The sequence below is a fragment of the Passer montanus genome, unplaced genomic scaffold (assembly GCF_014805655.1).
Source record: "Passer montanus isolate IOZ18808 unplaced genomic scaffold, ASM1480565v1 scaffold109, whole genome shotgun sequence".
Classification (NCBI taxonomy): domain Eukaryota; kingdom Metazoa; phylum Chordata; class Aves; order Passeriformes; family Passeridae; genus Passer; species Passer montanus.
This window is the reverse complement of record NW_024357502.1, coordinates 769842-787797: the sequence shown is the minus strand read 5'-3', so window position 1 is coordinate 787797 and position 17956 is coordinate 769842. Positions and strand designations below refer to the sequence as shown.

At 53.6% G+C, this 17956-nt stretch overlaps 1 protein-coding gene across 1 annotated transcript in view; it reads right to left on the bottom strand.

The window, feature by feature from the left end:
- SFXN5 (sideroflexin 5) overlaps positions 1 to 17956 on the bottom strand; it is a 100738-nt gene that overhangs the window by 10714 nt on the left and 72068 nt on the right. The window contains exon 13 of the mRNA XM_039724599.1: positions 7747 to 7864. Coding sequence (XP_039580533.1) covers positions 7747 to 7864 — 118 coding nt within the window. The remainder of the gene's footprint in view (positions 1 to 7746; positions 7865 to 17956) is intronic.

Below are 17956 nucleotides of genomic sequence, written 5' to 3'. Positions count from 1 at the left end.
CCCCCAGCCACGGGGGCTCTGCTCACTCCTGGCGTTCTCTGGCCCTCAGGTGTCACCGGGCCCAATGGCCACCCAAACAGGAGGAGCAGCTGGAGATTTAACCAGCCTGAGGTGGCCCAGGGGCTCCGAGACAGTGGTGGTGGAGCCCCTGAAGGCCAGAGCCTTCCCCTTCCCCTTCCCCTTCCCCTTGGGAATGCCCCTGGATCCCTGGCAGTGCCCAAGGCCAGGCTGGCCAGGGCTTGGAGCAGCCTGGGACAGTGGGAGGCGTCCCTGCCATGGAACAAGATGAGTTTTAAGGTCACTTCCAAGCCAAACCATTCCATGATTCCAGGATTTTAGGGAAGCATTTGCTGCCAGAAGAAGTGACTGAGATGTTCCAGCTCCAGAGCACTGGGGAGCGAGTAGGGAAAGCTTTGATTTTGGGATTTTGAGAGGGAAGTGGGGGTGGAAAACCCCATGGAAACGGGAGATGTCATGGTCCAGAAATGTCTTTGCTTTGCCAAGGTGGCTCCTTCTCTCCTGGTCAAGAGGAGTTTCAGTTGTGCCAGGACATGAATCCAAAGGGCACCACAGGGAAGAGCTTCCCAATGAGTTTGGGAAATGGGGGTGGCCCTGGGACAAGGCGAGTGCTGCCTCTGTGGCATCACCACCATGGATCTGCAGCTGGAATTCCACCAGGTGGAGCAGGCAGAAGGGAATTGCCGGGACACAACATCTGCTCCACCCCAGAAGGAGAACCTAAGAGAGCATCATCACGTGGTGGGAATGAGGAGTTACCCTAAAAAAGGAGAATCTGGGGTCTCTCCTGACTGGAATGGCCCAGTGTGCAGGCCTGGCATGTTTGGGATGTGTGGTCTCTGCAGAAGCACCAGGCTCTGACCCAAAGCAGGGACACCTGAGTGCCCTCAGTGGGGCATTCTGGTCCTCTGGTGTCAAAACTCAGCTGAGACAAATCCTATCAGCCTTGAGAGAGCCCAGGATAAACCACCACAGCACAACTTCTGAATGCTGGTGTATGGACAGATGACTCTTCAACTAATTAAAGTTGAAAAGTGGTTTATTACAGCACTGGACACAAGCTGAATAATTTCTAAAGGTATGTGCAACCTTTGAGAGTCTAAACTTTGTCTCCTAATTTGTTGCATATGCATCACATTTTGCGATAGGTTTATGTATATTTATTTTTTATTAGTCTTTGTGCAGAGAACTCTCTGGTTGTCTGTCCATGTCCTGCACCTTTAGTTTTGGTTTAGTTGTTGTTTCAAGATTTAAGGAGCCTTTCTTATCTTCTAGCTTGGAATTTACCTGATTTGAGGTAGTTTTGTGAGCTACAGGCTTTTGTGAGCACGAGCTTTTTACAAGCACAGCAAATGAACAGACTCTACAAACTAAACACTTCAAAGCAGCACACTTCACTTAAATCTGAAACTGATTCCTAACTTATTTCCTAACCCTGTATCTCAACACCTGCAGTGGGCCAGGCAGAGTCTGCAGGAGCCAGGAGCACCAGGATGGCACAGCCTGGGCAAACTCTTCGCACCAAAGGGAGCCTTCATCTTTGGGATCTCCCCTGGCAGCAGGACCCTCCAGGATCAGCTGGGAAACCCAAAGTGCCCCAGGAGGATGGGGACAATCCACCAGCCACAGCCAGTGCTCCAGGCTGTGCTCGGATCCTGCTGGGGTTGGAAGTACAGATGGACTTTAGGACTTCCTGAGGCCTTTATTTCCTATCAAAGATGGGCTGGGAGCTTCCACTGGAGCTGTGTGCAACCTCTGGGGCCTGCTGTCCCCAGATGTCACCTCCTCTCCTGCCACCTCACCCTGCCAGGGGTAGCACGGTGCTCTGGAAGGGTCACTCATCCTCCAGCCTCTGACAGGAACGAGTCCATCCTCACTGAGGAACTCCACAGACCTCATTTAGCAGCACCACCCTTCATCTGAAGGCTGGAAAGGGGCTCAACACATTCCCAAATTTTCCCTCAAGCCCTACTTGAACCATGCCAGTGTTCAGCCGCTCACTGCCGTGTGAACCCTGGGGGTTCTGCTCCACTCAACCATTCCTTGGGCATTAAAGAACCCCCTGGGATCACCTCTTCATGTGAGGTTCACATGGAGAACAAAGACACTCCTGCCTTTGTCAGCAAGGGAAAGGCAAGGAGACGAACCAGGAGATAAACCAGGAGATAAAACAGAAAACACAGAAGATAAACCTGAAGATAAGACAAAAGATAAACGAGAAGATAAACCAGAAGTTAAGGCAGGAGATAAACCAGAAGATAAACCAGAAGATAAGGCAGGAGATAAACCAGAAGATAAACCAGAAGTTAAGGCAGGAGATAAACCAGAAGATAAACCAGAAGATAAACCAGAAGTTAAGGCAGGAGATAAACCAGAAGATAAACCAGAAGATAAACCAGAAGATAAACCAGAAGATAGGCTGGGTCAGCACTCAGGAGAGGAACCTCAGATGAACCTCTTGGTGCTCCCGGAGCAGGAGGAAGTGATCTCTGAGGCACAGCTTGAATCCTCTGCAGTCTTTGGGAGACACTTCCCACTGAGCTCCCAGCCTCCTGCCAGCCCTCCAGGACCTCGTGCCACTTCTTTGCTGAGAGGAGCTCCTTCCAAGCCCAGCCTCCATCCCAAGGGTTCCCAGGCTCCCAGGAAACCGTTCCCCAGCCCCAGAAGCAAAGCAGAACTTCTCACTTCTCAAACATTTTCCCCCATGGCAGCTGGCAAATCCCTTCCCTGGCTTCTCATCCAACTTGGACAAAATTACTGCAGAGAATCCCTCCTGCTCCCCTCCCCCCCGTGCAAAGCAATCCCAAGGGAGGGATGGTTCCGTGGGGACCCCCTGCTGGATTGCATCTGATTTCCCTCCTAAGTATGGAATGGGGAAGCGTCTCGAGGGCTATGGCTGTGACCTCCATACAGCTCTTTTGTCAAGTGCCATTTCATTAAAAAATCAGCCTTTTAACTGTGGACACATTTCAACCTCACCAAATCTGCTAATTATTGACAGTTGGTGAAGAGGAGATTTCACTTGTTCCTCCTGTTAAACTGCATCTAATTAGTAATTACTGGTTCACTGTCATCTTTACTGCAATAATCCCACTGCACATTGGCTCATTAACCTTTTGCTTTTCTAAAGCAGCCTGCCAACAAGATGAAGGCTAAAACAGATTGGAAAACAATAGCTCAGCCTTGGATTTTAGGCTGTTTATTCCCCTTGTCCTGGAGATCCAAAAGGAAGATTATTTTTAAGGAAAGGCTGAAACCATCCTGGTTCTGGAAGATGCCTCCAGTCGCGTTGAGCATCACCCTAAAACACCCTTTGAACTTCCCCCAGGTGAGGGCAGGAGTGCTCAGGTGGTCGAAGGCTCCTGTGCCATTGCCCAGCTCCATTTCTCCCTTTCCCACCTGGCCCTGTCCACCTCTGTGCCCGATCCCTGCGGGCAGGGGTGACACGAGCTCCTGGTGGATCTGCTGGAGGAACGCTCTGCAGGAGCAGGGCCCACGGGGCAGAGAAGCAACCCCGTGGCTCTTTCTTCTGCTGCTACACTGAATTTCATTTGCACAAGTCCCATTTTCGGTTTGGAGCTGTCACAGCTGTTTCCATTGGCAGTGCATAGCTGAGTAGGAGTTGTCAGTGGGGATGCTGCGGGATTGGGAGAGGGAAGAGATTCCCCGGGGGGCATGGGAGGCAGTTGGAGGTTGTGGGCTAAATGCATTAACTACATGTTTCTCCTAAACTTAACAGCAGTGAATTACTCAATGCATATTGATGGGTTTAGGTAGCACAGTTAACACAATCCTGGGATGACAAGAACGTTTCTCAGCAGCTCCAGCGTGAGTATTCCCATGGATCCATGGTTTCATGGCTGATACGAGGGGTTTATTTTTATAATGTTCTCTTTAAAGCCGTAATATCCAGAAACAAGCTGTGATTGTGGAGCCCCGCTGCAGAAATCCAAGTGGAAATTCATCCCTACCAAACCCAGGGCTTGGATACGGACCCAAAAAAGGCTCAGGGTGCATTAACCTTGGCAGCACGTGGAGGCTGCTCACCTCCAGAGTTCCCTTTCCCTGACACTGGTTGCAGCCAGATCTGAGCTCTGATTTCACTGGAGTTGTTGTAACACAGGAGTAACTCCAGAGCAGCCACAGCTGATGGGGCAAGGTGGCTGCATTTACCCAGCAAATTCATTAAACCTATTGCAAGGCTTCAGTTCTGCTGCAAAACCAACCGTGAGTTTGAGCCCCATCAGGAGAGAGGCTCAAAGGTGGCCACACAAACTCCAGGCCCAAAACAAGCACTCCAGGACACATCAGCCTCTGTGTTTGCTCCTGACTTACCAAAGGTTGTGAGTGTGTGAGCAAGGGCAGAACTTGGCTCACTCACAGCTCCTGCAGGGGCTGCTGCTCACGGCACAGCCCCGTTTCTGGAACAGAACACGTCTCCACACCTTGCTGCTGATTTGGTACAACAGCCTGGCCCTGTCCTGCTGTGCCCATCACCGAGGCCATGGGGAAAGCCAAGACATTCCCACAGAGATCAGTGCTTAAACACCTCTGCATTCCTCCTCTGACAAGACAGAATCGTGGAATCATTCAGGTTGGAAAAGACTCCAAGGTCTTCAAGCCCAACTGCTGAAGTTCAGGGTCTGGTGAGGAATGCCCAAAAATTCACAGGTTTTGAGAAACACTCCCTGCAAGGAGACTTGGATTTCCCATCCAGAAATGGATCTAGAGGGACTGGTCCAGGTAAATCACTCGCTTTGCTCCCTTGAGGATCCCCACAGAAACCTCCAAAGAGATTTTGGAGAAACACTCACATGTTAATAGAAAATGCAAACATAATGGGAAAATAGGCTGGCAGAGCTGGGAATGTTCCCCTGGAGAAGGGAAAAATCCAGGGAATCCTCAGAGTCCCTGCAGGGGCTCCAGGAGAGCTGCAGAGGGACTGGGGACAAGGGACAGAGGGACAGGACACAGGGAATGGCTGCCACTGGCCAAGGGGAGATTGGGCTGGGATCTGGGCAAGGAATTGCTGGCTGGGAGGGTGGGCAGGGGCTGGGCTGGAATTCCCAGAGCAGCTGTGGCTGCCCCTGGATCCCTGGCAGTGTCCAAGGCCAGGCTGGACCCAACTGGGACAGTGGGAGCTGTCCCTGCCATGGCAGGGGTGGCACTGGGTGGGATTTAGGGTGTCTCCTGATCCAGACCATTCCAGGATTCTGTGACTGATCAGCCCTGGCTGCCCGTGGAGCTCCTGCGCCCGTGGTGTGAGCAGATGTGGGATCCAGCTGTGCAGGGCTCTCTCTGTGTGTGGAGCAGAGCTGGATGCCAGCAGGCAGAGCCCAGGCAGGCTCTGGGAGGGCTCCTTTTCCCTGGCAGGGTGTGTGGGCAGCCCACGTCATCCTGTCTGATCCCCAAGCAGGGCTGATTCATGTTTACTGTGCTGAGAACATCTCACTGCCTGCACAAGGTCACTCCCGACGACGCCGTCGCTTCCAGGGCTGCCTGCTGCCTGCAATCCCAGTATCCCCCGAGGAAAAGCACTCCTGAATTTCCCCTGTGGGTTAGAGTTCACTCAGCTCCTGAAATCAAGGAGATTCTCCCTGCTGGAATACCAGGTACTGCACAGGAGAAGTCATCTGTCACCCAGAAAGCCACAGTTCCAGAGGGAGGTGTCCCTGGTCACGGCAGGACACGAGAGGGTCTCTGAGGTCCTTCCAGCCCAAACCATTTTAGAACGCCAGGATTTTGGAGGAACAGTGGCAATGTCTCCTTTGGGATAAATGAGGTTGGTGGTACCTGCTGTGGCCTTGCTTCCCTGATTATCCTGAAAGATTTTTCCTGGAAATAGGGAGGAAATTGGAAATTTCCAGGAAAATTGCACCAGGGAAGGCTCAAACTGGATATTAGGAAGGAATTCTTCCTGGAAAAGGTGGTCAGGCAGTGGAGTGCCCATCCCTGCAGGGGTTTCACAGCCCTGTGGCTGTGGCCCCTGGGGACAGGGGCAGTGGTGGCCCTGGCAGTGCTGGGGATGGTTGGACTCGTTGATCTCAGAGGGCTTTTCCAGCCCCAAAAACGCTCAGATTCCCTGGGCAAGGAGCAGAAGGGATGCTGTGTGCCCCAGCCTCCTTCCCACGGGCAGGCTGGACGTGCTCCAGGCCCTACCTTGAGCAGGTGTGAGACCTGGCAGCGCTCCCCAGCCTTCCCCAAGCCCAGCCTGGGAGCAGAAGTCGGGCTCAGCTCAGAGCTGATGGCCTGGAGCTGAGGCTGAGCTCCTGCCAAAAGCACTGCCAGGCTCTGGGGATGCACAGAGCCCAGGAGAGGCAGGGAAATCACATTGCTCCTGCAACTGGGGCTTCTGCAGCTTCTGACTGCAACGCTGTGTCTGCTCCTGATGGAAGGGCTCCAAAAACGATGTTGACTAATTAGAAAAAGTTTAAGGAAGAGCCATATGAATCATTAAAGCTTCAGCAAACACGTCTTTTAGCAAGAGGCTCCAAGACTGAGATAAATTCAGGTTCTTAGAGAGAAGGGACAGTTTTCTCTCAGCCTGGAGACAGCAAGAAGGACAACAGAGAATTCCCAACGTGTTTGTCAGTCAGCACACAAGTGTACAGCAAGATTCCCTGGCTGGAAGTCATGGATAAACCCATCCAGACTGAAAAAAATATGAATTCACGTGCAGACAGTGATACAAACTCCTGATCCAGCTGACAGGGAAAGAACCTCGTGAGAGAGCCCTTTTTTTCCTCCCTTAGGAACAGAGACCTTCTCTGGAAATGCACAGATTCACAGCCAGGAAAAGCTCCAATCACCAAAATTAAAGCCTTAAAATAAACCCACCCGAGCAATTTGTTCAACTAAATTGGTCTGAGTGACTGCATTGGTCATTCCCTGTTTCCTTGGCTGGTTTTCCTTTGCTCACCCCCAGGCTGGGTCTTCCCAGGAGATGAGAAAGCAAAAAGCCCTCAGAGAAGCTCTGGGGAAGAGCGTCCCCCTCAGATGTGTGTCCAGGCTCTTGGCCTCATGGACAGAGCTTGGAGTCAATATTTTAACCCCAAGGAAACCCCAGTGTGAGGGAGAGGGGCCTTCCCCTGCCCGGTGAAGCTGTGCTGTTCAGGAGAGGGATATTCACAGAATTTTACACAGAATTCACAGAATCACAAGGTTGGAAGAGACCGTAAAGACCATGGAGTCCAGCCCAGCCCAACACCTGAGCTAAACCCTGGCCCCCCGTGCCACATCCAGGCTTTGTTAAACACCCCCAGGCATGGGGACTGCACCACCTCCCCAGGCAGCCATTCCAGAACTTTATCACCCTTGCTGGAAAAACTTTTCCCTAAAATCCAGCCTGAATTTCCCCTGGCACAGCTGGAGGCTGTGTGCTCTGGCTGTGTCAGTGCCTGCAGACAGAGCCCAGCCCAGCTGAGCACAGGCACCTTCCAGGAGCTGTGCAGGGTGAGGAGGGCACCCCTGAGTCTCCTTTTCTCCAGCTGAGCACCCCCAGCTCCCTCAGGGGTTCCTCTCAGGGTTTGTGTTCCCAGCCCCTCTCCAGCCTCGTTGTCCCCCCTCAAACATTCCCAAAGTCCTTCCCAAACCGAGGGCTGGGCACAGCACTGGAGCGCTCAGTACGAGGACAGAAACCCCCTCCCCCAGGGAAGGAGGCCCACAGGAGTGGGGCAGGGCCCCAGGAAGGCAGAGGGGCCGTGCTGTGTCCCCCCGGAGCGCACTGACCTCGGACATCTGCGGGAAGAGGCTGATGGCCAGCGGCAGGGCCAGGCCAAAGGCAGCGAGGCACACGAGGCTTTGCACCGGGAGCAGCATCCGGGGCCGGGCCCTCAGCAGCCGCGTCCTGCAAGGGAAAGGCTGGGTTAGAGGCTGCAGGGTCCTGCAAGGGAAAGGCTGGGTTAGGGGCTGCAGGGTCCTGCAAGGGAAAGGCTGGGTTAGAGGCTGCAGGGTCCTGCAAGGGAAAGGCTGGGTTAGGGGCTGCAGGGTCCGGCAAGGGAAAGGCTGGGTTAGAGGCTGCAGGGTCCTGCAAGGGAAAGGCTGGGTTAGGGGCTCCAGGGACACGCGCAGCCCCACAGCCACGCGTGGGCCCAGGCAGCCCTTCAGAACGTGTTTGTTGTGGAGATGCTCCAGCAGCCTCGGGCTGTGGGTGACAGCGCCGTGCCTGAAGCTGCCAGGGCAGGCCAGCCTGAAGACCCTTTAGTTCTGGTTACATTGCATTTTATATTTTACTTTGCTGAGCATCTTAACAACCAATCAATACCTTTACTTTTACCTACAGCTCATCACTGTAGCCATGATATTTTATGAAAAATCCTTTCCTGGCTCAGCAATTGGCAATTCAGACATCTATTGTTCTTCTGTCTCAAAACTTGCTTCCACCTCTATCCCTTCTCAGGTTCTACATTCAGAGATGTTTCTGCCAAGCACACACAGCTGTGAGACTTTGTCAAACTTTCATCCTTCCCAAAGGGGAGAGCAGGACACCCCCGCATGGACACTGCTGCTCACCTGGGCCTGCTGGGCCCCTCTCCTCACTGCTGACAGTCCCCTCAGAGAACCATGGAATGGGTTGGCTTGGGAAGAGCCTTCAAATGGTCCAACTCCTCCTCCTGCCATGGCAGGGACACCTCCCCTGTGCCAGGGACACCTCCCCAGCCCTGTCCAGCCATGGCAGGACACCTCCCCTGTGACAGGGACATCCCCCCAGCCCTGTCCAACCATGCCAGGGACACCTCCCCTGTGCCAGGGACACCTCCCCAGCCCTGTCCAGCCATGGCAGGGACACCTCCCCTGTGACAGGGACACCTCCCCAGCCCTGTCCAGCCATGGCAGGACACCTCCCCTGTGCCAGGGACACCCCTCCAGCCCTGTCCAGCCATGGCAGGGACACCTCCCCATGCCAGGGTCCCCCCAGCCCGGCCTGGGGCACTGCCAGGGGGTGGCACCTCGTCCTCAGCAGGTGACCCCCACCCTGCCCCACAGCTCTGGGAAAGGCACTGGGAAAGGCACAGGCAGCTTCATTAACAGGGGAATAAAGCCACAGCACTGACGAGCCCTTCATTTGTTAAAGGATGTTTGGACATTTCCTGTTCCTGGGGGAAGTTTATGAGTCCAAACTGCTGAAGATCCTGCCAGGTCAGGTTCTGGTAATGACCCAAAAGCGACCCTTCTGATGGAACTAGCACCAGAAAACTGGGACATTTGGCTGGTAGGAGCTGGTATATTAAATATATTCCAGGATACAGGGCCTCAGGCAGTTTACCAATGCCAAAGGGGAAAATATCATTTGTGATTTATTCCAGAGCCATTTACAAAAAGGATCCCTATCATTCAACTGAAAAAAATGGGAAAATAAACCAGCACCAGGACAGGGAGTTTTGTTGGAATGTTCAGTGTTTGAGCAATGTGGAGAGGGAGTGGATTTGCTGCTGGGTTCTTTAGGACACAGGGAGCAGCTGGAGCTGGGCCAGGGCAGGTTGAGGTTAGATTTTAGGGACAGGTGGATTTTACCCACCCCCAGAGGGCTCAGGCACTGCCCAGGCTGCCCAGGGAATGGGCACAGCCTGAGGCTGCCAGAGCTCCAAGAGCGTTGGGACACTGCTCCAGGGATGCCCAGGGCGGGATTTTGGGGGTCTGGGCAGGGCCAGGGGCTGCATGGATGATCCCTGCAGATCCAGCTCAGGATATTCCACGATCTCCTTCCCCGTGGGATGAACACAGGAGCTCTCCTTGGCCAGGGAAGGTACAGGAGACAACAGCAAGCCCTGATCATCCATCCCTGTGGTGACATCCCTGGGATTAAACCCCTCCCAATCCAAATCCACCCTTCCCAGGTGCCAGGAGCCCTTCCCAGCCCGGGGCTGGCCCTGCCCTGCCCTGGCACGGGGCTCAGCCAGCTTGGGCCCCAGGTCACCTCAGCTCCACGTCCACGCTGGCCCCAAGCACACCTGGGGCATCTGGGGAGAAGGAATTCATGTCCTGCTCCTGCCTCAGCCTCCCCACCCTGCTGAGAGCTGCCAGGAGCCTGGGGAGACGTGGGGAGAGCAAGCAGCAGAGTTTAACTCCTCCAGGATCTCAGCTCCTCACTAATAAGCTCTCGAGACAGAGTTGATCCTATCAATTTGTGCTGTGAAAATCAAGCTTCTGTTCTCCAATATTGAGCTGCTCTGTGCTGCACTGAGCACGGCTGATCTCAGAGCCTGGCACAGGAGCCTGCAAGGCTTTGTCCAAGAAGGGGAGCCGGTCACCTGAGCCAGCAGGACAGCAGGTCACCTGTCCAAGGAGGAAAAGTCACCTGTCCCAGCAGGACAGCACCTCATCTGTCCAAGGAGGGGAGCAGGTCACCTGAGCCAGCAAGAAAGATGACCCATCCAAGGAGGAAAAGTCACCTGTCCAAGCAGGAAAGGTGACCTGTCCAAGGAGGACAGCAGGTCACCTGTCCCAAAAGGAAAGGTGGCAAGTCCCAGCAGGGCAGCAGCTGAGCTGCTCCACACCCTGTAACACCTGCCCTGTTTCAGGACTGCCCTGGATAAGCTCTGATCATCCCTGGCTACACACACAGGGGCAGCTCCTGGAGCTGGGATCACCCCTGGAGGCACAGAGGCAGATCCTGGAGCTGGGATCATCCCTGATCACCCTTGGAGGCACAGAGGCAGCTCCTGGAGCTGGGATCATCCCTGGAGGCACAGGGGCAGCTCCTGGAGCTGGGATCATCCCTGGGTGCACAGGGGCAGCTCCTGGAGCTGGGATCATCCCTGGAGGCACAGGGGCAGCTCCTGGAGCTGGGATCACCCCTGGAGGCACAGAGGCAGATCCTGGAGCTGGGATCATCCCTGATCACCCTTGGATGCACAGGGGCAGCTCCTGGAGCTGGGATCATCCCTGGAGGCACAGGGGCAGCTCCTGGAGCTGGGATCACCCCTGGAGGCACAGGGGCAGCTCCTGGAGCTGGGATCATCCCTGGAGGCACAGGGGCAGCTCCTGGAGCTGGGATCATCCCTGATCATCCTTGGATGCACAGGGGCAGCTCCTGGAGCTGGGATCATCCCTGATCACCCTTGGATGCACAGGGGCAGCTCCTGGAGCTGGGATCACCCGTGGATGCAGGCACAGGGGCAGCTCCTGGAGCTGGGATCATCCCTGATCACCCCTGGGTGCACAGGGGCAGTTCCTGGAGCTCTGCTCATCCCTGATCACCCCTGGATGTACACACAGAGGCAGCTCCTGGAGCTCTGATCACCCCTGGGTGCACAGGGGCAGCTCCTGGAGCTCTGATCACCCCTGGGTGCACAGGGGCAGTTCCTGGAGCTCTGATCATCCCTGATGATCCCTGGGTGCACAGGGGCAGCTCCTGGAGCTCTGATCACCCCTGGGTGCACAGGGGCAGCTCCTGGAGCTCTGATCATCCCTGATGATCCCTGGGTGCACAGGGGCAGCTCCTGGAGCTGGGATCACCCCTGGATGCACACACAGGGGCAGCTCCTGGAGCTGGGATCATCCCTGATCATCCTTGGATGCACACACAGGGGCAGCTCCTGGAGCTCTGATCATCCCTGGGTGCACAGGGGCAGCTCCTGGAGCTCTGATCACCCCTGGGTGCACAGGGGCAGCTCCTGGGCTGGTTTTTGCCCTGCTGAAGCTGCTGTGATCCGTGAGAGCCCTCGCTGGGACACTCCCACAGCAGATCCTCACAGCCTCCCGGGGCTCAGTTTAGAGCCAAGGCATCGCTGCTGACACCACCCCTGACATCTTAATTTGGAACTGCACCCTCTGTAATTACTGCCCTGTCGGGGACCTTATAATCACCCAAGTAAAACCTCAACCAATTTAAAAGGATCCCGGGTCCAGCCCCCAGGTGTGACTTCCAGGGGTGCTTCCAGCCCAGGCCAGTTCAAATTACAAGGGCCGACCTCCTAATTAGGAAGAGTTATGGCTCGATTTAAAAAGGAGAGCAGACTAATTAACACATGTAGTGTAATGTCTTAATTGGGATTCAGCTTGGAGAATTTGTGTGGTTCAGAATAAATGACTCATAATTAGCCAAGAGGTCCAGTTTTCTCCTGTCCCTGGGATCCCTGCTCCTGACACCGAGCTGGGGAGGAAGGGGAGTTAAATATTGCATTTTGTGAGCTGTCAGCTGCACTGCAAATCCCTCTTTGCACCCATTAACCCCCCATTGGAGGGGAGTGATGAGGAGCCTCCCAAGGGCTTCACTGCAGAGGATCAGCACAGATTGAAAATAAATTAATAAAATAAAATATCCGTGTGGAAATGAAATTAATATCCATGTGGTGAAGAGGGATTTAGCTCACACCACTGCCCTGCGTGCTCTGCCAAAGGGTTGGGTCAGGGAATGGGGAGGTCTGGACCTTCAGAGCCCCCTGAGAGCCCAACTCTGGCATCTCCTGGAGCCCAAACAATCCCAGGGTGAGGGGGGTTGGGAGGGAGGCACCCAGTCCAACCTCCCTGCTCGAGCAGGGTCCCCTGGAGCAGAGAATTCAGGATTGTGTCCAGATGGATTTGGAGTATCTCAAAAGATCCTCAAAATAGAGATATTAAAAATTGAATTACTGAACATCTCCAGAGATGTTCAAAAAGCAGAGGAAGGAGCCTGATTTGTTCACAGGAGCAAACCCCATCCCACCATAACCCTGCAGAAATATTGGTGCTGTTTCACAGGGGAACAGGAGTTTTAGGGACCTCACCCCATGCACAGGACAGGAGCAGCTTTGGAATTAAACTCTGGCTCAGATTATTCAACAAGGAGTTGGAGAGTTTGCACCAAGAGCTGCAAAACCCTGGAGAAGCTGCAGGAGGACAAGAGAATTGTGGAATCACAGAATGGTTGGGGTTGGAAGGGACCTTAAAGCCCAGCAGGGACACCTCCCACTGTTCCAGGTGGATCCAAGCCCCAGCGTCCAACCTGGTCTTGGGCACTGCCAGGGATCCAGGGGGCAGCCCCAGCTGCTCTGGAATTCCATCCCAGCCCAGAATTCCTTGCCAAGATCTGATCCAAACCTCCCCTCACTCAGCTGGGCACCATCTCCCCTTGTCCTTGCCCTCCCTGCTCTTGGGAAAAGTCCCTCTCCAGCCTTTCCTAAGCCCCCTTTAACACGTTCATTTTATTGTCCCCAATTTCATAACTCAACACTTTTTAACACATCTCTGTGTTATTGGCATTACTGCTCCACGATTCTCCCCTGACCTTCGGATGGCAAAGAACAGGAAATTCCACAACACTTCCCTCCTCCCCTTCCCCTTTTCCTTCAAGCTTTGTTCCTTTACCCCTTCAAACCCCTCCTGCCATTTCCCTTTCCACCTGTGGTGCTCTCAGTGCTGGTTTAGTGCTGGGAAGGTGCTGAGGGAGGCAGGGAGAGGCTGGGAATGTTCAGCTGAGGAGGCACCGGAGGCGGCCGAGCCCGCGGCTCCGTGTCCGTAGGTACAAACACACACAGACAGTGCATCTGCTGCACAGAGACAGAGTGTTGGAGCTCTTGTAAATACACCTTCATTCAACTTTCATCACAGCGTTCATTAGTGGTTTAAATTTTGCATAATTTGGCAGCTGCCTCTGGCGTTTTTCAGGAGGTGCTGTAATTTATTCCATATGGAAGTCAGGCGCTGCACTCCGAAGGAGTTATCGGGTGCACTGAACCAGGCCTGTATTTGTTGGGGAGGAGGTGTCAGATGCTAAACTAAACATGACAGGAGTGAACCCAAGTCTCCCAGCTGACAGATTCTGTGGGGTTTCTGTGGTGTTTGCTATAAACAGGTTCAGAGGCAGCGCAGACACCGCGAGACGCCGGCGCCGCCGCGGGGCACGGGGAGCGCTGAGATCCTGGGGGATCCTGGGGGATCCTGGGGGATCCTGAGCGATCCCACACTCCTCACAACACGCCAAGGAAGTTTGGGATCCCCAGATCCCCGTCCTGCTGAGCCTGTCAGGGCTCTGCTCTGCTCCCCAGCTTTTCTCGGTCATTTTGGGTCATTTTGGGAAATCCGAGCTCTACCAGCCACCAGCAGCTCTGCTGTCCCACCCTGCCAGGCCAGCACTGTCCTCACCCCGCAGCCCCAGCCCTGAGCCCCTCCAGAGGACACAGCAGATGCAAAACGAGGGAGGCTGGGGGTTTTTGTGCTTGATTGACACCATTAAAGGAGCAGTTTCCGTGTTTACTCTGGGAACAGCCCCAGCAGTTGAAGGTGTCGCTGCTGGCAGCTGCTGAGCCCAAACAAACTTCACTGAGGGCTGGGCTGGACGGGGCCCTGCAGGAAAAGCTCCTGTGGGAACATCCTGCACTCTCTGGCAGGGGAATGTCTCCAGGAGAAGCCCATGGACACGAGGGCCAGGGGGGCCTCCTGCCTCACCCCGGTTCTGCAGTGACAAACAAGGCTCAGGCAGAGGAAAATGCCCTTCCAGCACCACAAAGCACTGGCCAGCCCCCAGGAAAATCCATTTTTCCTTGTGGCACTGGTTCAGCTCAGCCAGAGCAGCTCTGCTGTGCTGATCCTGCCTGGGAGCATCCTGATTTTATGGGATTTACAGGAAAACAGCCCCAGGAACAGCCCCCTTCTTGCTGTACAAGAAGGATCTGGAGATGGAGAAGAGCAGAAATGCTCCTCTTCCATGGACACAACTGTTCTGCTCCCGTTTCTCCCTCAGCTCCTGCCCTTTGCCAGCAGCTCCAGCTTTGTCTCCTCCACAGACACTGCCCAGCCAGCTCCAAGGCCTTCTCCAGTGCATCCTGGCATTCCCGAGCTCTTGGAACCTTCTCAGCCCTGCTCTGTGCTTCTGACCCTCTGAAAAGTCTTCTCTGAGGGACACAGAGGAGGTGTGAGGTAAGAAAAGGATGCAAGAAGAGCCCAGGTTCCTCACCCTCCACTCAGAGATGCCCAAAGTGTCCCCAGCAGATGCTGGTGATGGACTGAGCTTCTCCAACTCCCGGCCACACCACAGGAGACAAAAATTTGGGCTCTTCCAGCACAGAGCTCAGACTGAGGCTGCACTTGGAGCTGGCCTGCCCCTCACCAACCAGCTGCAGCTTCTGCAGCACCAAGGCTGCTGGAGAAGGCTTGCGTGGTGGCTGGGAGCAAACAGCTCCATCTCCCAAATTTCATCGGAACAACCAAACAAAGGACTCACGGAAGGGGCTGAACACAGGGCATAAAGGGAGATGGGGATGAAGGGCACAACTTCCTGCAGTGGATGCTGCTGTCCCCACACCTGTGTGACACAGAGACACCACAGAATCCCCACTGCCAGTCACCCTCATCCCTCAGACGCCGCCCAACCAATATTTTCCCGCACCAAAAGTTGCCAGCGCGGATATTATTTATAAAACTCAATGAGAATACATCTGCACGGAATAACTGACACCGTGTTCCCTGCGTGGCATATGCAGGCTGAAAATAAACATTGATTCTATATGTTCACTGCTCCAGCAGAGCGTCCAAGCAGCAGGAAATGCATGAAACATGGGCAAGAACGGGAGCGCGGCAGTGGGAGGGAACATGGAATTACTTGGAGAGCAGAGAGGCGGCCCCGGGAGTTAAAATACACAGCAGGCAAAGAGACGAGAGGAGCCAAGAGAGCTGAAAAAAATGGCACAAGAGACGAGAGAGGCAGCTGGGGGAGTTAAAACATGCAGATGGAGAGATGGCTGGGAGAGAGGAAAGACCTGGATCCGAGCGGAGAGACGGCGGCCGGGAACTGGCCACTTAAAATAAACTTCGGGAGCAGCGAGGTGGGTAGAATTCCTGGGAGCTGAAACCCTGCTGGGAGCAGGGGCTGGGCCCTGGAGGGGTGGGAGTGCCACCCAGCTGAGCACCGTCACCCACCTGCACCCGGGATCACACCGGGCACAGGAATTACCCCCTCCTTCCCATGTCCCAAATTCAAACTACTCGCAGGAGTCATCCCTTCCTTCCCCACAATCCCAAATACAAATGAGGAATCTCTCCCTTCCTTCCCCACAATCCTAAATGTAAATCCATTGGAAGAATCATCCCTTGCTTCCCCACAATCCCAAATGCAAATCCATGGGAAGAATCATCCCCTACTTCTCACAATCCTAAATGTAAATCCGTTGGAAGAATCATCCCCTACTTCCCACAATCCCAAATGCAAATCCTTTGAAGGAATCATCCCTTGCTTCCCCACAATCCCAAATTCAAACTACTCGGAGGAGTCTCTCCCTTCCTTCCCCACAATCCCAAATGCAAATCCATTGGAGGAATTGTTCCTTTCCTTCCCCACATCCCAAATTCAAATGACTGGGAGGAATCGTTCCCTCCTTCCCATATCCCAAATGCAAAGCCATTGGAGGGCCCAGATTGTGGCTCCTGATCCCAGCTCTGCAGAGTGACACCTTCATCCTTCCCATTTACAGCCCCTGCAGGGATTTCTATAAATAAATGGATAATGCCTGCCTGGATCTCACCCCCATTAAAACCACCCTCCTCAAACTCAAATCCTACTAAATTTATCAAGTTACACTTTCCCCAAACTCCAAGGGGTTTTTTTTTTCCCCTTTCAGCTCTGAGTGAGCCCTTTAGGAACCAGTTTTAAGATCTGAGAGTTGACTTCAGACCCCTGAGGCACAGACAGGGACACTCCCCGTGTCCCAGGGCTGCTCCAGAGCTGCCACCAGCCCCAGCAGCGTGGCCAAGCCACAGCTCACTCCCCATCCCTGCTGCTTCTCACTCCCAGCCTTCCAGGAATCCGAGGATATCTGATGGAAAATGCAGCAGGCACAAAGCTCCGGGCAGAATTCAGGCAGGCAAAAGCAGAGCCCGGATATTTTTATACCCACGGAGTTTTGTGGCAGCGAGAAGGGAAATTTGCTCTCACAAACGTGAATTAAAGCTTTCAATAAGTTAAAGCGATGATCTTTTTTGAGGGCAATCTCCTGTAAGTTCACAGATAAAATCAGTTTCAGAAAGGCCTGCACTGAGCGCAGGTGCATGCAGCAAAACTCGTATCAATCCAAGGATTTATGATGGCCCTGAGGACAAAGAAATGATTTACTGGTTTTATTTTGCTGCAAAGGATGGAGCAAATTTCACCGTCAGTTTTATTTTCTCCCTAGGTGCCAATCCAATTTTACTGCCAGGTTTATTTCAGCCTGGGGATGGCCCAGGGTGGGCCCTCAGTGTGTCCTGCTGCAAACAATAATTTATTAATTTAGAGAGACATTTTCTATAAATTTCTCCAAATTTTTTGCACATAAAGGATTTTATCTATGGGTACTCAGCAATAAAATAATTTCAAGCAATAATAATTTGTCCTGGGTGTTGATTTTTTTTTTTATGGTTAAATGGGAACCAGTTAAACCAGTGGGAACACACAAAACCACCTCAGTGCAAAGCCTCAGTTCTACACACAACTCCTGAGTAAATTACTCCAGAGTAAGTTACTCCAGAGTAAGGCTTGGTCACTCCCAGGCTGGGAAATCCTGGCTTTGTGGGTGACAAAGGAGCAGGGAAGAGGCTGCAGAGATTTTGTTCAGAAGGAGAACGAAATAAAATTCAAATGTTTTGCACAAAATTAGGGGGATTGGAATCTGCTCCTCCTTGGAAATAGATGGTGTTTGAGGTGTCTTCCTACCCAAACAATTCCATGATTCCATGACAATGTCTCTGAACACCAGCCGAGCCCTTTTAATCTCTGTTTCCTAAAAATCAGGGGCAGTTTTCCACTGAATTCGGGGAGTTTTGTCTCACACTGACCTTCCACAGTGGGTTATCCAAACTAGAGGGGTGTCAGGGTGAGTTAAAATAATCACAGCAATATAAAACTTCAACAAGCTGGACATTGGTCCTAAATGATGGGACGTGGAAGTTTAATAAACAAAAAAATCTATTTGGTGGGTGAAATGTGAGGGGGGCCCTTGTGGCTCTGCACAAGGAGGGGACAGGAGGGGACAGCCGGGGGGGTCGG